The sequence below is a fragment of the Ipomoea triloba genome, chromosome 7, assembly GCF_003576645.1.
Source record: "Ipomoea triloba cultivar NCNSP0323 chromosome 7, ASM357664v1".
Classification (NCBI taxonomy): domain Eukaryota; kingdom Viridiplantae; phylum Streptophyta; class Magnoliopsida; order Solanales; family Convolvulaceae; genus Ipomoea; species Ipomoea triloba.
Window position 1 is genome coordinate 2,228,215 of NC_044922.1, and position 22,894 is coordinate 2,251,108.

The window sequence follows — 22,894 nt, forward strand, 5'->3', positions numbered from 1 at the left end:
AACAAACAAAATTCTTAACAAAGGACTAAAGTGGGTAAAACCATTAAAGTCGATGACTAAATAGAGTACACAAAATTACTTAGGACTAAATTGAGTAAAATCACTGTAGTCGACTATATAACTCATTTTTTTAAAATACAAGAATTGAACTGAAAAAAAAATATGATTTGATATCTTAACAAACAAAATTCTTAACAAAGGACTAAAGTGGGTAAAACCATTAAAGTCGATGACTAAATAGAGTACAAAAAATTACTTAGGACTAAATCGAACTGTAGTCGACTATATAACTCATTTTTTTAAAATACAAGAATTGAATTGAAAAAAAAAAATGATTTGATATCTTAATTACTATGGTTCTAGGATTGAAAAGAACATTTGGAGCCTGGATTCATCAATGGCGATGGTGCATTCTAGCCTTAAATCCTTACTAAAATTTCCGATTGCGATCCGCTACATTGCTATTACATCGTTGCCTTCTTCCTTCTGCTGGCACCACCGCAGCCGCGCCTGCTCAATCTTCTGGGCTCACAAAGCAACGCCGACGAGGAGTTGGCCGGTAATCAGGGAACGAGTTCAAGGAATTAGGGCAGCATTTCAGGAGAATCTCAACACCGCCGCATGTTCCAGTACCGGCGATGATAATTCTACAGGCGGCCGGGAATACTTGATGATGTCAGACGAGCAGCTGCTGCGGCAGTGCGAGATGGAGACGTTCAAGTCGTCGGGCCCCGGCGGACAGCACCGCAACAAGAGAGAGTCTGCTGTGCGGCTCAAGCACCGTCCCACTGGTGTTGTTGCACAGGTATATAATTCCCGATTCGTAGAATTTTCGTTTCGTAATTTCGTATTAATCTATTTTGCCTCATTCTCTCTAGGCCGCGGAAGATAGGTCACAGCACATGAATCGGGCGTCGGCACTTAATCGGTTGCGAGCTCAACTGGCTCTCAAAGGTTTGCATTCGTTCTAATTAAGCAGTAATTTGTTGCCGAGACTAGCATACCTATTCACAGTACAGTATCCAACAATATAGTTAGAATTTATACTGGTTTGAGCTTACAGTTTCTTTATTATTATGGACAATTTCTCAAGTAGGATTCTGCTGAAGTAGTGGCTCTTATGAACTATGCATCTTTAGCTTTTATTGAAAACACCTCCACAAGAGCTAATTCAAAACAGAAGTTGACATAAAGCAAATGTGCACTGTTCTTTTTTGCTTGAATACATAATGCTGCTGGTAGATTTATCTGACGATATTTGTTATATTCCATTTGAGTCAGTGAGGAACAGCATAGATCTTGATGATTACACACCTCCACAAGAGCTAATTCAAATACTCCCTGCAAATTCATCAATTAAGGGACCGAATTCTGGGCCTAAGATTGGACCAAATAATCCAAAATTTATTCTGGTTTGTTTTACTCTTCCTCAAATCATTTAAGTATTTAGTTTTCCATGGTCCAATATGACTGATTGTTTCTTCTCCACTTTCCTGAACCTGCAGGGAATGCAAGCGTTACTTGATCTAATTTTTGTTGTTGGGGGCTCTGTATCTGAAGCTGCTAAGAAGTTGGGGTATGTGGTATAAGACCAATTTCTCTCTACCTCTTAGTGTGCATGCATGCATGTGGATGTGTATACGTATGGGCTTCCTCATGTTCTCTTGCAGAAGCATACTGTGAGTCAATGAAAATGGTGAAGTACGAATTTTCTTTGTATGTGGATTTAACATTGCAATCAAACTCGTTAAAGCAGTTCAGTTGCAAGCAAAATGACTATCTTATGATTGAGCTAGTATGAAGTCTAATAGTTTTATTGTTTACCTAGTTTCTTTCAGTCAGTTTAACCATTTAGGCCATTTAGCAAACGCATTATCTTTTGTTGGTGTTGGACAACTTCACTGGACACTTGTTGGACTTTCGACAGGTTAAGCACTGGGGCTTTATCAAGGCTAATAGTATCAGATGATTCTCTAAGAATGGCTGTTAATGAGTTCAGAACGTCTAAGGTGCACACAGCATAATTATTACCTCATTTCAGGAATTAAAATGTTCTTTTCATATGTTTGTTCACTTGTTGATTGCACATTTGCACGTGATTTTTCTCTCTGTGAAGTCTGTAAGCAAGCTTATATCCTATTTTGACTTTCTTAAGGGGCTGAATCACAACCATCTTGTCTGGTAAAATTTGAAAAAGAGTTCATAGAAGTCTAACACTTCTGGATATTAAAGGATGTTTATCCTGCTTGAATATTTTGAAATGAGTAACATTTTGGATCCAACTTACCAGATGGAGGATAAGATACAATAAAATTTCATACCTCCTACAGACGAACTTATGTAGCAGCTAGCCTAAACATTTGGTATAGAACTGTAAATTGCAAAAGTAATCTAGAAAGGTTAGTGGCCCGAAGAACTGAACAAGGATTCTTAATATGCAGTAATCTATTACTTCCATTTGATAAATGGGGATTCAATTTTCAGAGGATTTCTATTCCTGGATTTTGCTAATAAAACACAAAAAGAAGAATAGGGGGAAAATCATTTATATTAGCATAGATTGTGTTCTTAAACAGTGCTGAAATTGGAATAACAACTAGCATAGATAACTTCTGTGAGGATAGGGTAACTGACCCTTCAAGATCTGTGTGCACGTATAATATAACTGTGTCCATCTATAATGTGCTTATATAGGTATAATGTCTACTGAAACCATAATCTTCGATATGGCTCTATGCAGGGTATGAAACCTCTCAAGTAGGATTACTGTCAAATATGAAATCTCTCAGGTACTATTGGCTCTTCTTATTTCCCTTGGTATTTTAATTTTTGAATGGCATCTACATAGTGCTCAAATTATTCGAATCTCACTTGACCTTCGTAGCCAATTGAAAGGTATTGTTCTTAGTAATATTCATAATGCAAAAACTGAATTTTAGATATTGTGCTAATCCTAGTCATTCTATTCCAATCCCAGAAGAGCATCTTCTTTTCACAATATCAATCCTCTCACTCTGTACCACCAGCTGTGAAATGCATAATGATTCTATCCCTACCCCCTCCCCTCACAGTCTCTCTCTTGGGGGGAGATAGTGACTGAAAATTTGAAATTAGGGATAGTTAATTCCAGCATTGTTCTGATTGTGTAGTGGTGGGGGGTGAGGCAGGGAATTCATTTCTTTTGGTAATCAGAAATGGCTTCACAATCACCATATTAACCCGAAAAGTGTCTATATGCTGACAAAACTCATCATTTATCTGTCTCAGCGTACTGATAATATTTCAATCTCATGCATCTACTTCAAGTTTATCTGTTCTTTGGCTTGGTCCATTGAACATTGGAGGCAACAAACTGACTTTGCACTAAAAGATATTCCGCTCCTTATTTTCTTGGCATTTATTGAACATTTTGAACGAGAACTGCCAATCATTGAAGGAACACGCAGATGACGGAAGCACAAAAAATCACTCCAATGCTCAAGATTTTCATTGGAGGAGCCTGGAAATTGGTTTCAATGCAGAACACCCTGAAATCCGACTCTTTTGCCCTCTGTGGCATGCAGGTCTGACATTTCTGCTGAATCTTATTTATGGTATTTGTTAATGACCTTTAGGGAAATTCAATGACAAAATCTATTTATTTCATTAGTGAGTAAGCACATAATGTGGGTCTTGGAATACTTGTTATCAAGGATCTCTATTGCATAGTTGGACCATATTTTGTTGTTTTAGATTTCTCTCCCAACATCTATTGTTGTTCAAGTAAAACTGAATTTATTCCATTGCAACCACAGGTTTGTATACCTTTGTTTTGCCTAGTGGGTGGTGGGTACTTGGGGAATGTTCTTCCAATCCTCCATATCTATCTAAATATCTAATGACTAGTTATTTAAAGGTGATCAAACACCTTGTGCTCAGTTGGCACTTGTGTCGTTCTTCTTGAGGGAATGTCACATGATCGAACTCCGGTGGTAGGTATTAACTCTTTGGGTTACAACAGATAGAGAAAGTATATTGAACAAATATTACCTTGTAATAAAATTGACAGTACTAAAAAAAATTGTGTATGGTCAGGTTCCAATGAGAACATTAGAACATGTACCCAGTAAAAGTGCAGATTAATCACATTCATTTATTTGGATAGATCTACGAAAAAATAATGAAAGAAGTGGTGTCAGTTTTATAAATATTGTAAACTTAATTTTTTTTAAAAATATTTATAAAATAGATCACATATTTTTTTAATTAAAACTCTTGATTGTTAATGAACCTAAATGGATAGGTGAAATTTGTCGATGCTTTTTACGGTAAGACCATGTTCTCATTTGGTCACTCCCTCTCTATATATGTAGTGATAACAATGCTTCATATGCAAAAATGTGAAATAATTTCATTCATCCATTTGAGTTATCAATTGCTAGAAAATAAAGAGGAAAATATAGTGGTATAGTTAAGTATAATTTTGGAGTTATATCGTGTATTTTATAAATAACATTATGCATAAAAATTGATATACTAATATAATTTTAAAAATATACGTATTTGTATTCAATGCAAAAGATATTGGTGTTAAGTATTTGTATTCAATGCAAAAGATATTGGTGTTAATTGACACTATGCTGAATGGGGGATTTCTGTTGGATCATTCTAAACGTTTATATATATCCTCAGAGTGGATGAGAATTGAGATGGTGAGTCATGAGGCATCCACAACCAAGAAATGGAGAGAATTTACACAAGTCAAAAGGGTGATTTTACATTACATGGTGAGTTTGCAAATGGGAAGTGAGTTTGATGGAGGGGAGAATCCTATTCTTTAGGATGAGATTCTTTCTCTTCCCCAATGGGCCGCCTTTACTATTTCTTTTTTCCTGTTGACTTTTTGGAGATTTATTTTATTGACCAACATGGCAACATTGTCCATCATCAAAACCCCCCAAAAAGTAGGAATTCCTTCTTTCCAATTTCATATCACAACCATCAACACATGGAATGTCAACTCCTGTTCCCCCCTCCTCTTTCCCCCCACCCCACCCCCCACCCAAAAGAAAAAAAAAACCTCCCCCATATAATATATGACTATAAATACTAACCCAGTTGGCCTAATAGAAAAGAGTAGGATTCATAATATAATGACAAAAGTTTGAATATTTTATTAAAGGTTCTCTCCAAATTTTTTTTAGTCCGATTAAAAAATTTGACGATGTTTATCAGAAAGAAAACAACGTTTTTCGTCCTTGTATTTTATATAAAATAGTAATTTCAATTTCTTTATTGTCAATGTGACCATTATTGAACCTCGATCTATTTTGTCACCAGGTTAGTTTTGGTTCCTCTTTTCATATAAGGTGAAAGTTATGATTCATCGACTCGTTGACAGATAATTATAATTTCGTCCCTGTAATAGCTAATATGCCCTAGAGTGTATTACAAAGGTGATGTATACCATATTATGAAAAATGAGGTTAATAATGCTTATTTCAATAATTGCGAGATTCAATTTGTTATTCAATATATATAAATATAGGGTGACAAAATGTTATTTTCCTTTTTATTTGATTTTATAATATGTTAGTATGTATGAATGTAGTCAAGAATGCATAAAAAAAAAGTATATATGTGAACTATCCTATGTGGTTTGTCTATTATTACATAGAAGTAGGGTTTACCGAGTGTACATTTTTTAGTCTGTGATTATGTGTTTTTGTTTTTCTCGTAACCCCAAAAAAATGACCTTGTGAAGTAAACTATGGAGGAATCCAAGCATGTTAACCAGTGGTGGAAGGAAATTCAATGGCCAAAATATTCTCCACTATCCTACATTGCCATTTGCTCATATAGACTACTCATGAACTGCTTTCAATTCCTTTGCACATATATATTTATATACACTCATACAAGATTTAATAATCTTCTGGATTTGATTCTTTCATTCCAAACCCACCCTAATAGTTACTATATATATAATCTCTGACCTGCTGCCTCCTCCATTAACATTACCATACAACAACAAAATTTTCAGCAAAAATGAGCGTGGAGCTGCCACAGTTGGGAGTCCTAGGACTCCCGACCCTCCAAAAGTGGTCAGAAATTGAAGGTTTTGGGTCGGGACAGAGCCTCCCGACCACTTTAAGCATGCAGCTGCAACACAAGCTTCATGTAGCTATGGGGTCGATCAAAGACCACGCCTCCGTGGGAATGGCGTTGATATACAACCGCCATGCCTTCCTCCGCGACATAGAGGTGGCGGTGGTCCGCGCCACCAGCCACGGCGGGGCTACTGCGGTGGATGACAAGTACGTCCACCAGATCCTTTTCTTGGTGTCTAATGATCCCAAGTGCGCGTTGTTTCTTGCCGATCGCCTCACTTGTCGCCTCAGTAAAACCCGGGAGCTCTTGGTGGCGCTCAAGACTCTGGTTCTCGTCCACCGCCTCCTCCGCGCTGGCAACGGGTGGTTCGAGAAGCGCCTCCGGAGCGCCCACGGCTCCGGCCACCTCCAAATCCATCTCGGTAAGTATTGATAAATATAAACATAAATGTGCAATCTAATTATCACCTTAGTCTTTTATTGAGATGAAACACATGTTTCAATTTGATATCCAAGCCAACCACATGTTAATGTATTGCTTGAATTCCATAAAAAAGTAATAAGCCCATGTGTTTAAAAAAATTAAACCAGAAAATTGGAAAATGGAACCAAAACATTCATAGAAGGTTGCAATTTTGATTTAACTGTGTACTGATAGTTTGAAATCGGAATCAAACCGCGATCATATCTGCACTATATACTTATGATACACTTATCTCATTACCTTCAACAGGTACAACGCATCATTTCCTCAACAACAACCCTAGCTGTCTCGTGATCTCCGATTTCCTGCAAAAGTACGCCGCATACGTCGAGAAAAGAATGGAATGGGGCATAAACCAGGCCGGAAAACTCGAGCCGGCGGTCTCCGCCGGCGCTCCGACGCCGCGAATCGTGGATTATCCCGACGCGGTTCTGCACAAGATAACGAAAGGCCAGGAGCTTCTAGACAACATCATTCTTCTAGATCATTCCTCAGCGATGTCCATCATCGCCGCCGATGATCAAAGCCGCCATGCTTTGCTCCTCGCGGCTCTGAGCAACACGCTGAGAGAAAGCTTCGAAGTTTACCGGACAGTATGGGAAGGCATAACGTTCATCGTCAGCGAGTTTTTCGAACTGACAAGCCGCGCCAGAGCCGCCGCGATTGAAATCCTCAGGAAAGCTTCGGAGCAAAACTCGCAGATCTCGCGGTTTTACGGCGACTGCAAACGGATCATTGACGGCAAGAGCTTGGATTTCCCTTGCGTGCACGTTATAACGATGGACCATATCGCAGCGCTGGAACAGCTCCGCTTCGATTCGGCCAAGCTGATGAGACATGCGACGGCGACGGCGGCGAGTCGCAGGAAAGAGATGGACAACGCCAGTAGCGCCGGCGGTTTTGGTTCTCTGTCATCTGCTCCGTTTTCTCTCACTAAAGAGACGAAAGTAAGCAAAGTGTGGGTGGTTTTTGACGACCAAGAAGAGCCTGAACATCAATCTCCATAGCATATATATATGCATGTATACATATATACTGCATTTTTTTTTCCTCTTATGGGTTGAATGTTTGATCAGATTGTGGGCTTGTTCTTATTGGTATATAGTTTGATTGTAATCTCTGATTTTTATTTTTATTTTTTTTTTCTGTTTCCTTGACAGTAATACTATTGTTTCAAACTAATGACTAACCACAAGACAACAACAAAATACTTACAAATTTAACAATAGATGCATGAATAAATAAAATACCTATGAATTTCAATAAAATCTCTAGATAAATTTGATTTTTCTTATAATGTATATAAAAACTAGATTGATGAGATCTACCTCATAATGAATTTATAGTGCAAGTTTATGAAGACATGAAATGTTAGAAATTTATAGTGCAAGTTTATGAAGACATGAAATGTTAGAAATAACTTGGGGGATGTGGTTGGGTGGAACGAACTCTATATTCACAATTTCATAATTTTATATTCAACAGTATAATTCAATTTTTGAATCTATATAACAAAATTGTGAATATTGAGTAATGTAATATTTAAAATTCTGAATATAGAGTTTTAAAATTGTGAACATACCGTTCTAAAATTATGAATATGGAAAGGTGGACCCGTGTCTATAGAATAATTTGCCGGTTTCAAACAACTTTTTATCATGGTCTTGGCCCAAGAAGACCCATTTGGGCTTTTGTAACAACTTGGCGGCAGCCCAAGAGATTGGGCGGTAACCTCCGGCCACAGGCCCAGCTAGACGGCGGAGAAATCGGGCTCGTGCGACGGTAACTAAACTGGAAATGGATGAAAATGGAGGAGACGAAGACGCGGTCAAAACTCATACTTTCTGTGAATAACCAAAACCAACCATTGGTCCCTCTTCTTTTACACTCTTTCCTTTTTCACTCAATCCACCTCGGATTTACCCCTTCCAATAAATTCCCACGTTTTTATCTTTTCCATTTTTAAATATATTCGTTTTGTATTTATACGTCCAGTTTTGGCCAGATTTCCGGTGCTCAGAACGGTTGATTCCTCGACGCAGATCCAATTTCACGTATTTCAGGTCTATAGGAAGTGAATGCTTTCCAGGCGGTGGTTTTTGAATCGGGAGTAGAGATGTCCGGGATATGGAGATGGAGGAAGCTGAGAGACGCGGCGGTTATAACGGCCTGTAGAAGGCGGAGGACGGCGGCGACGTGGAATGAGGATTGGCGGAGGCGGACGAGGGCGTTCGTGAACTGCCTGCACGTTCGGCGTCGAGAATCGGTAATCGGAGTTCAGGCGAGGTATAAGTGGGACCGAAGCGGTTCCTCCGATGAGACTAGGAGGATTAGGGCGGAGGTGAACTGTCCGCGTTGCTCCAAGCACATGGATCTCATCTTCACCAACCGCCATCCCCACCTTATTCCGGCGTCTCCTTCCGATTCGAATTCCGCTTGTGATAGTAATAACGGAAAAAACGCTAGCGTTTTAGCTAGCTCCGTCGCCGTCGACAATGATGGCGGTAACGGTAACGGTAACAGTAACGCTAGTAGTACTAATGCTAATTCGAAACCCGGCGGACCTTATCACGCCGTGAATATCTGCCCCAATTGTAAGACCGGCTACTATTTCCGGCCGTACAAGATGGCGCCTCTCCAGGGACGTTTCTTCGAGATTGGGAGGGTAAAAACTAATGTCACCGGGAAAAATTCCGATAAGAAGATGTCCGAAGAGGAGGAGTATGGGAAGCGCCTGAAGTCGTCTTTCTGGGAGACTCTGCAGATATACGGCAGTGAGCCTCCTGAGAATTGGCCTCCATCCTCTCCACTGCCTTCTAGCAATGGCATAGCTGTACATACCCCGCCCGGCCCGCCTTTTCTCCCCGGTGTCAATGCCATTCGGGCGGCTGCTCCCACCGGGGAGAAGAGCTCTTGGGGTGGATCTAATTTGGGGAAGAATTTACCTACGCCAAAGGAGATCTGCAAGGGACTTGATAAGTTTGTCATTGGCCAAGAGCGTGCCAAGAAGGTCATTTCTTTTTTTCCTGTTCATTATTCATCTAAACAATATTGCACCAAACCATGTAAGGATGTTCATTAATAGCATTGGTGATATAGATGATATAACTTCAAAGTGATATGCTGGGGTTGACAACAGGGTTATATTCACATTACTTATAATTATTATGTAATTCTTTAATGATCATTTTAAAACTTTTTTGCTTTTATAGTTGGTCTGACTGTTTAGAATTGGCACAAATCTGTTATTCCCAAAATTACGAACTGCAATTCTGCATTGTGTGTAACCTGACTTTTGGATTAAGTCTATTATTTCCAAAGATTCTCAGTTGCTACTCTCTATGCTTTTCTTTATCATGTTATGTCTCTGGAGAGGCATGCACACCATGAATGTGCTGGTGTCCTTACATGCACAAGATGAGATCCATAATGGAAACACTTCATTAATCTATTTATACTTATGATGATGAAAATGTTCCCTGCATTTAAAACTCTTGCTATGCTTATTTTTCTCTGCTCTGAACCTAATCTTACCTTTCTATTATACATTTAGCAGGTGCTTTCTGTGGCTGCTCATAACCACTACAAAAGGATATACCATGTCTCCCAGCAAAAAGGGTATGTGAAACAATTGTTTCTTAACATTGACCCATCAAAAAAAGAAAGTTTCTTAATGTCTATTATTTGCTTGATATTGCATGAATTTCAGCAGGCACAATCTGGATTGTGTTTTGTTATAATGTCCAAATCAGAATTATTTATTATCTGCATTTCTTGAAATCTTGTACAATAAATTAACTCTGTAGTTGGATGCTAGGTCAGAAGCAGAGTCAGTTAAAGAAGATAATGACAGCAATGTAGAATTGGAAAAAAGCAATGTGCTTCTGTTGGGGCCAACTGGTTCAGGTATGAGAATTCATTTGTTATTCTAGTATGTCTGGTTGTGTCTCCCTCTAATCTCTAGCATTCTAGGTATAGAGAAATCTTTGACAGTGATATTGCTTGTTTTCACGCAACAAGTTCCACAGTGCATTACCCTTCTGATTCAGTTCTTTATAACAGGGAAGACATTACTTGCCAAAACTCTAGCTCGTTTTGTGAATGTGCCATTTGTTATTGTCGATGCAACTACTTTAACACAGGCAAGTAAAATGCTACTTTGTTGTAACTTTTTCCTCGTTGCCCATTTGCCCATCTACCTTTCTTGTAAGAAAGAAAACTGATACGGTTTCCCATTTCTCTAGCAATTGCTAAATTTTATATTTGTTTGATGTTGCCAATTGTCGGAGTGAAAGAGGAATGCATCACTTGCTCTTTTCACTTTTCAGTTCTATAATGCATTTGTTATAGGTTAATCAATTTTGGTTTTAATTCATCTACCATCATCTATAGAGTACAATTTTAAGCTTGTCTACTCAGGAAAGAAATAGAGATTATAGCATCATCTTGTCCTTGCTTTATTTTTTTCCCCCTGCTGTCCAATTGAAAGAACATTTTATTTTGCAGGCCGGTTATGTTGGTGAGGATGTTGAGTCAATACTGTATAAACTGCTTACGGTATAGTTTTCAAACTCTGAATAGTTTCCCCAAAAAAAGATCTTTCTTGTTTTTTTTTTAATCAAATTGATGTTTATGTCTCTTGAATCATTATACTCTTTTTCAAAACCATCAAGTTTTTGTTCCAAACATTTGATAATATTTAGATGGGTAGTTTGTGTAACAGAATTAGTCCCTATGTGGACTTTGAATGATGTGAGGCATGTTGTGCTTATAAACCGTGAAGAAAAGCTATTCAATTTTGCTTGCATGTCATACTTTTTACCAAATCATTTCCTCTTAATTACCCAAATTTATTTTTCAGCTTGGGCTACAAGTGATTCAGAAAAGTGAATCCTAATGATATCCTTAACCTCTTTTAAGCCGTTCAATGTAATCCTCTACATGTTTTATGTTGTTCATTTTGGCTTTGCTGGTACTTAAAAGATCAGGATGAAAAGTGGTTGGTTATGCCAATAAACTTTTTGATGCTTTTCCTTTTTGCCAATACTTTATCTGTTTTTTCAATCTTTTCTTTCTGTAGATGTTCATTTCTGTTCTTATGAGCCCCTACATTTATCAGTGAATCGTCTCTGAGCTTTCAAATTTGGCATGAAGGTTGCTGAATTCAATGTACAAGCAGCTCAACAAGGGATGGTCTACATTGATGAAGTAGATAAGATTATTAAGAAGGTATTCAGTTTTTATTTTTTAGACTTCTTCATACAATGTTGGGTTCTCCATTTGACAGTTCATGATAGTAGATCTGATACACCTTTGGTTCTCCATCTTTACCCTGCCATTTGAAGGCTGAGAGCGTAAATATTAGCAGAGATGTCTCTGGTGAAGGAGTTCAACAGGCCCTACTAAAAATGCTTGAAGGAACTGTGAGTCATAGCCTACTTGTAAATTGCTTTAGTTTATTATATGTGTAGTTAACTGAATGCTGGATGAACTATTCTTACCTTATAAGTGAATGCAGATATGATCTATATATTGAAGAATGTGTTGCATGAGAGTGAAGAAAATGAGAGGAAAGGGAGAGAAATGTGTGAATTGGAGATGGTGCATCTATTGAGGAGAGGAGCTAGGAAATGTATACAGTGTGTATTGTGAAAGGAAAGGCCAAAATTTTCCTAATTCCCTTCCCCTTATGGGGACAAGATGAGAGATTAATTTCCCCCATTTCGGTCTCCATTTTAACTTATCTATTCATGAGAGTAAAATTTCTATTTTTTTTTCTTTCCTCCCATTTTCCACCCATCTAAAGTAAAATAGTTTAAATGTTTACAATGTATAATAAAAGTTTTTGTTCCAATTTTATTATTACTATGATATAAACTAAAACTTGTTTGTATGGTGATTAATTAAATTGGATGTCATTGCAGCCAGCTAAGACTAGTTAAAATTAAACATGATCAATTGCATCTTTCTTCTAAAACTAAACTAAAGGATTATAAAATCTGAAACTTATAAAAACAGTATTGATAGTATTCCGAGGACTGCTTTAATCCAATTCAATAATAATTTTCATCCTCATGAGTTTGCATTAATCAGAACTTTGAATATTTTGTAAAGTTTTGGACTTCTTTAGCCTCTGAGGGCATGACTGAGATGGATAGAATGTTGAGGCAACTGAATGTATTGTTTATGATATGCTATTAGTCCTGCTTATACATTTTTGGATAATCTGAAAAACTTTTGTTCTTTGCTAAATGCCTAAATCATTAGAAGTTTATGTTGGAATGTATGATGACTAGAATTGGGGCCTACTACAATGCTAGAACTGTTATTTAAAATGTTTTAGGGCTGTGAGTCTGATAATAAATAAATATTTCTTCATATCAGATTGTAAGTGTTCCTGAAAAAGGTGCAAGGAAGCATCCTCGTGGTGATAATATTCAGGTACAATAGACCTGAAGTATTCTCATTCCTGAAATGCTGTTTACTTTCTATTTATGTTTCTTTCCTTTTGGCATGGGACTCTGCATATGCTCTTTGATGCTATTTTAAAAATGCGCTTGAACCTTTACAGATAGATACAAAAGACATACTTTTCATCTGTGGTGGAGCATTCATTGATCTGGAAAAGACCATTTCTGAGAGGTGATTTTCATTTTCTGCATTTCTGCCAGTACAGTTCGCTAGAAATATTTCTACTCTCTTGAAGTCTGAAACTGAAATGTTTTCTGGAATTTTTATGTGTCAGACGGCAGGATTCTTCCATTGGTTTTGGTGCGCGAGTACGTGCCAACATGAGAACTGGTCGAGTAACCGATGCTGTTGTGACATCATCTTTACTAGAATCTGTAAGAATGATGACTGGCAGTGTTTGAAACTTGTAATTAAAATATAAATTGCTCCAACTGTCTAGATGGTTGCTAACCTGAAACATGTTGTTTCCTATCTTCAGGTTGAGAGCAGTGATCTGATTGCATATGGCCTTATTCCAGAGTTTATCGGGCGCTTCCCTATTTTAGTTAGTTTGTCAGCACTTACTGAGAACCAACTTGTTCAGGTATTTTTTGAGCCAGTTCCAATGCTTTTCAGTTCTCGTCATTCTTTTGAGCTTTCTTGGAGTTTTCCTTGACATTCTTAAATTAGAAAATCTATATAATGATTTGAACTCTCTTTCAGGTCCTCATAGAACCCAAAAATGCTCTTTGTAAACAGTACAAGAAATTGTTTAACATGAACAAAGTAAGCTGTTGCTCATCACCTCCAAGCTTATCTTTCTTCCTTTTTCTTTTTCTAACGGGGGAGGAGTGATGTATGTCCTCATTTGTTCACACTTTGCCCACCTCACACAAAATTGGCTCAAGATCAGGCTCTTATATTTGGTTAATTTTGTGCTATTTGAATTATTATATTTAGGTGAAGCTACATTTTACAGACGAGGCATTAAGGTCGATTGCAAAGAAAGCGTTTGCTAAAAACACCGGTGCAAGAGGTTTAAGAGCCATACTGGAGAGCATATTAACTGATGCTATGTATGAGGTAATTACCCAATTCAACAGTATATACTAGGAGAGCTATCTATTTGTTGTTTCTCGTTTTTATTGCCTGTTACTTGTAGATTCCTGAAGTTAAGGCAGGGAACGAGAAAGTAGACGCCGTTGTGGTTGATGAAGAGTCGGTGGGTAGCGCAAGCGTCCCTGGATGTGGTGGTAAATTACTCTTTGGAAATGGTACTTTGGAGCGATACCTTGCTCGGAATCCGTCTAAAGATCAAAAGGAGGTAGGGTTAACTTATATTTTCCCATGTTGCTTATATTGGAACATGTATTGATATTCACCCGTGTTATGTTTCAACTAAAAGTCTAAACTGACAGTAAAGAAGACACATTTATATTATATATATGATCAATAGCCTGGACATTGCTTGGCAGGAAATTGCTGACTCGGAACTGCAAGATGGTGTTTCAGAAGTTTCATCAAGAGCAATGAGCATATAACATTAACAGAATCACATTTTGTAATTTGTAGTAGTATTTCTGTCTATATAAATTGTTGTAAATTTTGCATCCATATATACTAGTAGTTGTATTGATCCAATTGTAACACAATATAGCATGTAGCCATTTACCAGAAAGGTCACAGAAGATAGGGAATGACGGGGATCAATAGAAGGAAAGGATAATGTACCATTTCTAGTTTTCAATTTTCATTCAACATCTGTAAACATTCTTTGGCAAGGGTATTTTTGTCACATGAATTAGCAATCTTGATTTATTGCAAACAACTAAGCCTAGTTATTGCAAGCCACTCTGTGCATGCAAGGAATGAAGGAATGCCCATCTTCTCATCATGTGAGAATCTCATCCAGCCTATGAGAGCTCCCAATGGTGGCACTAGATGTTAACTGAAGAGGGTAAGATTGTTGCTACCATAAAGGTCAAAGATGAGTGTACTCTTATTAACAATAATAATACAAAACACTCACTTCACTATTATTGGAAATGAGAATTGAACTTATTAGTTATTAGTTAGAGTATAAAGATTGTTAATAGCAACAACTAAAAAGGTCCAAAGACGGGTCACTAACAATAATATGGGATTTGGGAACTAGTTAGATTAAGTAAAAAATGTCAAATAGTCCTTAAACTTTACTCGAAAGTACAATTAAATCCCTGAATTTCAAAAAAAATGCAATTGAACACTCAAACTTGTCATTTTACCTGTTGAGAAGGCTATAACAATTTTAATTTATTTATTGTGGTCAACATGCATAATTTTACCACTTCAATTTGACAAGTTTGAATGTTTAATTGCACTTTTTTTTAAGTTCAGGGTCTAATTAGACTTGGTACGCCATTAAATATTCAATTACTAGAGAGTTTGTAAAATAAAAAAATAAAATAACCCCCAAACGGCAAGAAATGCACCATGGTCTTCAATAAGTGATTATTTGAGCCATAAACCGATTTTTTTTTTGCGCCTAGCATTTTTTGTAGGTTTCCGGTAAAGTGTATGACATGTCGTCGGTTTGAAAGCTGATGTGGCTTATTTGTTAATGACTTGGAATAATAATAATAATAATAATAAACTAAGAGTTGGAAACAATAAGCGCTAGTTTTTCTACTGACGACACCCAACACCAATTTTAGTTTACACCAATTTTAGTTTATTACTATTATTATTAGGAATTTGGANTAATAAAAACCAAAATATTTAAATAATGCTTGATAAACATGTGGTCAAACAGATAAAAACAATTGAAGATGTTTTCTTAGTTATAACTTATATCACTTGAGAAGGTTGAACCAATTTTCATGGTTTCCCTCGCTTAGGCATGGCCTCCGCTATGAACGGGGAGAAGAGGCCTATGCCCCCTTTATTCAGCAAATTGATGCATATTTATAGTGTTCTTGACGCTAACAACCATGAATAATAATAATAATAATAATAATAATAATAATAATAATAATAATAATAATAATAATTATTATTATTATTATTATTATTATAATTATTATTATTATATCAAATTAAAACATTAATAGAATTATCCAATTTCAACCGTTGGAATATAAGTTATTTTTTTTAATTATGACCATTTATATAGAAAATAGTAATCTCTAACAAAACTAAATGTAAAATTAAACTTATTAAAATAAATTAATATTAAATACAAGCTAAATAATATATATACAAATATACTTATCACTTAATAAATTTAAATAATGAAAACAAATAAAGAAACATATAAATATTATCAATATTAAAAGATAAAATTTTATTTTTTGATGATTAGAAATATTATTATCTAGTATTTTTTTTTTAACTTAATAGTTATTGTCTTTCAAAACAAAAAAATCAGATTCGATTTATCTTTAAGCAAATGCAATTAGTTTTTCTTTATAATTTTCTATTATAATTTGGTTTTTACATCTACACCATAATAAATAAAATGGAAATATTTTATTGATAATAAGCTAATGATGCATATATTCCACATTAAATAAGATACAAAATGAAAAGCATAACTCTTTTAGTTTTTTTTACAAAAAAAGGGTGATTTTTTTTTTAAAAAAAAGAAGTTAAAATAAATAGAATTTAAAATTTCAATAGGCAAATCATATTAAAATAAAGTATATTTATAGAAACTACATATACAAATTAAGCCGTACTCATTCATATACGACATTATTTTTGTACACAAATCGACGTCGTATATGAAATTTAAAAAAAAAACAATAAACCATATATCATTAGTTAAGTAATTAACCAAAATCATAGGTTATAAAATTTTTATTTTTAAATCCGACGTCGATTAAGTAATTTAATCGACATCGTATTGTTAAAATTAAAAGGAATAAGGGTCAAATAGGCCACTGAACTACACACAAAAATGCAATTAGGCCATCGAACTAAAAAATAATGCAATTGGGTCCCTGAACTACACAAATTCATGCAATTTCATCCAAAATGACCTGTTTTACCTGATATACCGGTTACCAATTTTAAAAATAATATTTTAAAATAATTTTAAATAAAATAATTAATTAAAATTAAAATTGAAATTAAAAAAATAATAATAATAAACTGCCGGCCGGAGACGAATCGTCTCCGGCCATGGAGACGAGGACCTTCGTCTCCATAGGTCTCCTTGCCATGGAGACGAATCATCTCTTCGTCTCCTTGGCCGGAGACGAAGCGGACCTTCATCTCCATAGCCAGGAGACGAAGGGCCTCGTCTCCATGGCTGGAGACGAAGGTCTTCGTCTCCAGCCATGGAGACGAGGTCCTTCGTCTCCATAGCCAGGAGACGAAGGTTCCTTCGTCTCCTGGCCATGGAGACGAATCGTCTCTTCGTCTCCTTGGCCGGAGAAGAAGTGGACCTTCGTCTCCTTGGCCGGAGACGAAGCCGACCTTCGTCTCCATGGCCAGGAGAACCTTCGTCTCCTGGCTATGGAGACGAAGGTCGTCGTCTCCATGGCCGGAGCCGGAGACGAAGACGAAGCTCCGGCCATGGAGACGAGGCCGGCCGGAGACGATTCGTCTCCGGCCGGTAGTTTTTTTTTCAATTTTTTTTTCAATTTTAATTATTTATTTTATTTTAAATATTATTTTTAAAATAGGTAACCGGTACATCAGGTAAAACAGGTCATTTTGGATGAAATTGCATGAATTCGTATAGTTCAGGGACCCAATTGCATTGTTTTTTAGTTCAGTGGCCTAATTGCATTTTTGTGTGTAGTTCAGTGGCCAATTTGACCCTTATTCCATTTTTTTTTAATATTTAATCTTACATGTACTCCATCTCATTTGATTAAAGCTATGTCATTAAAAAATAGTCCAAATCAGCAGAAGACTGACACCATGTCATAGTGTTTACCGGNAAACACTCACTTCACTATTATTGGAAATGAGAATTGAACTTATTAGTTATTAGTTAGAGTATAAAGATTGTTAATAGCAACAACTAAAAAGGTCCAAAGACGGGTCACTAACAATAATATGGGATTTGGGAACTAGTTAGATTAAGTAAAAAATGTCAAATAGTCCTTAAACTTTACTCGAAAGTACAATTAAATCCCTGAATTTCAAAAAAAATGCAATTGAACACTCAAACTTGTCATTTTACCTGTTGAGAAGGCTATAACAATTTTAATTTATTTATTGTGGTCAACATGCATAATTTTACCACTTCAATTTGACAAGTTTGAATGTTTAATTGCACTTTTTTTTAAGTTCAGGGTCTAATTAGACTTGGTACGCCATTAAATATTCAATTACTAGAGAGTTTGTAAAATAAAAAAATAAAATAACCCCCAAACGGCAAGAAATGCACCATGGTCTTCAATAAGTGATTATTTGAGCCATAAACCGATTTTTTTTTTGCGCCTAGCATTTTTTGTAGGTTTCCGGTAAAGTGTATGACATGTCGTCGGTTTGAAAGCTGATGTGGCTTATTTGTTAATGACTTGGAATAATAATAATAATAATAATAAACTAAGAGTTGGAAACAATAAGCGCTAGTTTTTCTACTGACGACACCCAACACCAATTTTAGTTTACACCAATTTTAGTTTATTACTATTATTATTAGGAATTTGGAAGCCTGGTTCGACGTGATGCTAGGTTTATACCCAGCCCATTTCACCCGGTAGAATTGCCGACCAATTTTAGTTTATTACTATTATTATTAGGAATTTGGAAGCCTGGTTCGACGTGATGCTAGGTTTATACCCAGCCCATTTCACCCGGTAGAATTGCCGACCAATTTTAGTTTATTACTATTATTATTAGGAATTTGGAAGCCTGGTTCGACGTGATGCTAGGTTTATACCCAGCCCATTTCACCCGGTAGAATTGCCGACCAATTTTAGTTTATTACTATTATTATTAGGAATTTGGAAGCCTGGTTCGACGTGATGCTAGGTTTATACCCAGCCCATTTCACCCGGTAGAATTGCCGACCAATTTTAGTTTATTACTATTATTATTAGGAATTTGGAAGCCTGGTTCGACGTGATGCTAGGTTTATACCCAGCCCATTTCACCCGGTAGAATTGCCGACCAATTTTAGTTTATTACTATTATTATTAGGAATTTGGAAGCCTGGTTCGACGTGATGCTAGGTTTATACCCAGCCCATTTCACCCGGTAGAATTGCCGATTTGAGTGGGCGTAGAGCGTGTCTTGGTTTGAAAAATTCTTGCTGCTATCCTTCATGACAGAAGCTTATTTTAAGTTGATATTTCTCTGGGTAAAAAATCTACTTTGCAAGCCTTAAGTTGATACTTCTCTGTATCTTCTGCATACAAATCTACTTTGCAAACCTTAGCTGGATTAGATCATGTTGCTGTTCTTTGTGAAGTTGTGGATAGTGATGGCTCTATGGCTAGATTACCAAGGCTTCGTCAATTTGCATAGCCTTCTTGATTGTACAAACTCAATTACTTCCTCCACTTCTGCGCAAGTTGGGCGAACCCCATAGCTCTGTCAAACATGAATCCACGCAGAAGTTGTCAAAAATCGACCCACCGGAAGATTAACGAGTCGTCGATTCAGACTGGCATTTGCTGTGGCTTTGGATTTGGGTGCAGTTGCCGATTTCGCCGGATGGAATTCAAACGGTAGAATTTGGGGAAAATGGAAATAGTCGTGGATTGACTCTTAGTTCTTTTTTTTTTTTTTTTTTAATATTTAATCTTACATGTACTCCATCTCATTTGATTAAAGCCATGTCATTAAAAAATAAGTCCAAATCAGCAGAAAATTGACACCATGTCATAATGTTTACCGGAAAACTTACAAAAAAGGCTAGGCGCAAAAAAAAATTTAGTTTATGTCTCAAATAATTACTTATTGAAGACCATGGTGCGGGATGAATAATCGTGATTGGTTCATGGTGCGGGATGACATTTTAGCCTAATTTATTATATATGTCAGAAACTTAATAGTGAATGTTGTCAACCTAGGAATAAGAGAATAGAGTGACGAGAGTAATGATTCCATCCCACTTCGTATTTTCCGCTTTGCTACGGGCGTAAAGCTTGCTTACCCTTACTTGTTGCAGAAATGTCTGATGGAGAGGAGACCCCCGCGATCATCCGGCGCTTTAAGAACCGCGATGAGAGACCCCAGCACGGGGAGACCAACCGACCGCGCGAGCCTCAGCTCCCCCGGCGCAGATGCCGATTTTGCGCAGTCGCCAGAGCTCGGTGTCCACCACGACAGATGTCCCGGCGCCTGGATTCGGGCCCACCGCCCCTCATGGGTGGCCCGTTAATGTCCTTCCCTCATATTTTGTTTGCTCAAAGACCTTTTAAGCCTGCACCACCAACCTTGCGATCTAAGTCCTCTTCGCCCGGGCAACGCGGGACTGCTTACATTTTTGCTCGCATAATGTAATACCCCGTATTTTCCTAACATTATTATTTTAATAANTTCAATTTTTTTTTCAATTTTAATTATTTATTTTATTTTAAATATTATTTTTAAAATAGGTAACCGGTACATCAGGTAAAACAGGTCATTTTGGATGAAATTGCATGAATTCGTATAGTTCAGGGACCCAATTGCATTGTTTTTTAGTTCAGTGGCCTAATTGCATTTTTGTGTGTAGTTCAGTGGCCAATTTGACCCTTATTCCATTTTTTTTTAATATTTAATCTTACATGTACTCCATCTCATTTGATTAAAGCTATGTCATTAAAAAATAGTCCAAATCAGCAGAAGACTGACACCATGTCATAGTGTTTACCGGAAAACCTACAAAAAAGGCAAGGCGCAAAAAAAAAAAAAAAAGTTTATGGCTCAAATAATCACTTATTGAAGACCATGGTGCGGGATGAATAATCGTGATTCATGGTGCGGGATGACACTTTAGCTTTTTTATATAATTTCTCTAAAACTTATTGATGAAAAAAACTGCATAAAAAACTATTATTAAAAACTAAAAACTATAAGAAACTAGCTAGAAATAAATAGATCTAAGAAAAAATGTGTCTATTTGGCAGAAGCAATTAGTGCTTGGGCTTCTGCTGGAGTTGGAAGTGCTGGAATGGCTCCTTTCTGAGTTGTGCATAGTGCTCCACATGCATTTGCAAACTTCAATGCTTCTTTCAACTTCCCTTCATCCTACATTCACCCATATTAACACATCAGTTGTGGGGTTCAAATTCCACCAAATTAAAAATACCAGACAACTGAAGATACTTAATTAAAATAAAAATTTAAATTGAAATTTAAATAATTAAATCAATCAAACCTGGACAACTGAAGGATCCTTGGCTATGGAAACCAGAAGAGAACCAACAAAGGAATCTCCTGCACCTGTTGTGTCTACTGTCTTCACCGCTAATCCGCCCACACTCCCTTTAAAACTCTGTTTCATTCCCAACAAATCAGCCAACAAATCAACTCTGTTTTATTATTATTATTATTTTATTATTGTTATTATTGTTATTATTATTATTATCCTCGAGTAGATTTGAGTATTGAGTACATACCTTAGTGAAATATCGGCAGCCCTTGGGGCCATCGGTGACGATGAGGAGCTTCAAGTTATCATGCCAGAGCGACATAACAGACTCCTCTTTCGCCGGATCTTTCTGCGTCAGAAACTGAACTTCATCGTCGCTGACCTTGATGAAATCCGGCTCCTTCCAGATGCTCATGATGCCGCTTCTCGCGGCGTCCTCCGACGGCCAGAGCGGGAGGCGGACGTTCGGATCGTACGATAACAAAACGCCGGCGGCCTTCGCCGCCTTCATCGCCGCCAAGTGCGCCGACCTGACCGGCTCGGAGATGAGGCTGATGGAGCCGTAGTGGAAGATCTTCGCCGCCTTGATGAGCGCCGTGTTCAGCTCCGCCTCCTTGAGCAGCATGTCGGCGCTAGGGTTCCGGTAGAACATGAACTCCCGCTCGCCGTTGCTCTTCAGCGTCACGAACGCCAGCGCCGTCCTCGCGTCCTTGTCGAAGCACACGCCCTCGCTGTTCACGCCGTTCTTCTTCAGAATGTCCACCAGCATCCGCCCGAACTCGTCGTCGCCGACCTTGCCGATGAACGCCGACGCGCCGCCCAGCTTCGTGATGGCGCACGCCACATTTGCCGGCGCGCCGCCCGGAGCTTTCAGAAACCCCTTAGATTCCGCTAGCGACACTCCCGCCGTGTCCGGCACGAAATCGATCAACATCTCCCCGAAACACACAATGTTTGAGCTCGCCATCGCAGAAATCAATCAAGGTCAGTTTCTTCAATCTAAATCGCTGTTAACAATGGAAGGTGAATTGTTGATGAGATTAATTCTGAGAATGTAATATATAGAGGAATAAGGATAGGGTTAGCGTAAAAACGTAGGAGTTAGTCGTTATCGAGAAGACCGTTTTTGTTGTTTCAAATCCCACTTGCATGCAACTGCTTGTTGTTGACTGCAACAGTTCAAATGTTAAACTACAAATCCATCCCTTCTATTCCGCTTCCCTAGTTTATCACTTTATCCTATCCATTAGAGATAATTTAGACGGTAATAATATGGATCAGAACATAATTATTCAATAATGCTAAAAATTCATTTTAAATTTTTAATGCCTTAGTTTGGAGGTTTATTTTAAGTATACTATTTACCAATCAACTTTTAGTAGTAAATTAAAAACAAAACAATTTTTTTTTGATAAAAACAAAACATTTGAAAAGTGAACTTTGATATACTAAACAAGATTTTTCAATATAATAAAAGAACGGGAACCTATATGTGAGTGATTTGCCTTACAATGTGGGTCATGATATAACGTGCAAGGCAAATTATACCATGGCAATGATCCACATTGCAAG

General features: G+C 37.2%; 4 protein-coding genes across 9 annotated transcripts; 3 read left to right on the top strand and 1 right to left on the bottom strand.

The window, feature by feature from the left end:
• Positions 1 to 337: 337 nt before the first annotated feature.
• LOC116025529 lies at positions 338 to 3,803 on the top strand. 4 transcript variants are annotated; one of them, XR_004099686.1, is made up of 7 exons: positions 338 to 805; positions 879 to 954; positions 1,282 to 1,412; positions 1,506 to 1,583; positions 1,928 to 2,009; positions 2,741 to 2,789; positions 3,268 to 3,803. XR_004099686.1 is itself a non-coding variant. In XM_031266771.1 (7 exons), the coding sequence occupies exons 1-6, from the start codon at positions 398 to 400 to the stop codon at positions 2,759 to 2,761; spliced, it is 789 nt and encodes a 262-aa protein (XP_031122631.1). In that variant the 5' UTR covers positions 338 to 397; the 3' UTR covers positions 2,762 to 2,789; positions 3,268 to 3,803. The 4 variants fall into 4 exon arrangements, 2 of the variants coding, with proteins under 2 accessions (XP_031122631.1, XP_031122632.1); XR_004099687.1 differs by having other exon boundaries at positions 3,437 to 3,803; XM_031266771.1 differs by having other exon boundaries at positions 1,506 to 1,576.
• On the top strand, positions 3,425 to 7,723 carry LOC116025528 (putative clathrin assembly protein At1g33340). Of its 2 annotated transcripts, none has more exons than XM_031266770.1 (4): positions 3,425 to 3,563; positions 4,672 to 4,766; positions 5,320 to 6,511; positions 6,823 to 7,723. In XM_031266770.1, exons 3-4 carry the CDS (start codon positions 6,028 to 6,030, stop codon positions 7,578 to 7,580), a joined length of 1,242 nt encoding a protein of 413 aa, XP_031122630.1. In that variant the 5' UTR covers positions 3,425 to 3,563; positions 4,672 to 4,766; positions 5,320 to 6,027; the 3' UTR covers positions 7,581 to 7,723. The 2 variants fall into 2 exon arrangements, with proteins under 2 accessions (XP_031122630.1, XP_031122629.1); XM_031266769.1 differs by having other exon boundaries at positions 3,438 to 3,563; positions 6,023 to 6,511.
• An 803-nt stretch (positions 7,724 to 8,526) lies between these two features.
• On the top strand, positions 8,527 to 14,824 carry LOC116026055 (CLP protease regulatory subunit CLPX1, mitochondrial-like). Of its 2 annotated transcripts, none has more exons than XM_031267499.1 (15): positions 8,527 to 9,583; positions 10,130 to 10,191; positions 10,391 to 10,479; positions 10,636 to 10,715; positions 11,080 to 11,130; positions 11,728 to 11,802; positions 11,919 to 11,996; positions 12,958 to 13,014; positions 13,145 to 13,215; positions 13,319 to 13,418; positions 13,523 to 13,627; positions 13,747 to 13,809; positions 13,984 to 14,106; positions 14,186 to 14,347; positions 14,499 to 14,824. In XM_031267499.1, the coding sequence occupies exons 1-15, from the start codon at positions 8,690 to 8,692 to the stop codon at positions 14,562 to 14,564; spliced, it is 2,076 nt and encodes a 691-aa protein (XP_031123359.1). In that variant the 5' UTR covers positions 8,527 to 8,689; the 3' UTR covers positions 14,565 to 14,824. The 2 variants fall into 2 exon arrangements, with proteins under 2 accessions (XP_031123359.1, XP_031123361.1); XM_031267501.1 differs by having other exon boundaries at positions 9,300 to 9,583; positions 10,396 to 10,479.
• Positions 14,825 to 20,960: 6,136 nt separating this feature from the next.
• On the bottom strand, positions 20,961 to 22,295 carry LOC116025922 (probable fructokinase-5). Its single transcript, XM_031267300.1, has 3 exons — positions 21,570 to 22,295; positions 21,329 to 21,445; positions 20,961 to 21,198 (listed from the first exon to the last, which is right to left on the bottom strand). Exons 1-3 carry the CDS (start codon positions 22,287 to 22,289, stop codon positions 21,067 to 21,069), a joined length of 969 nt encoding a protein of 322 aa, XP_031123160.1. The 5' UTR covers positions 22,290 to 22,295; the 3' UTR covers positions 20,961 to 21,066.
• Positions 22,296 to 22,894: the final 599 nt, after the last annotated feature.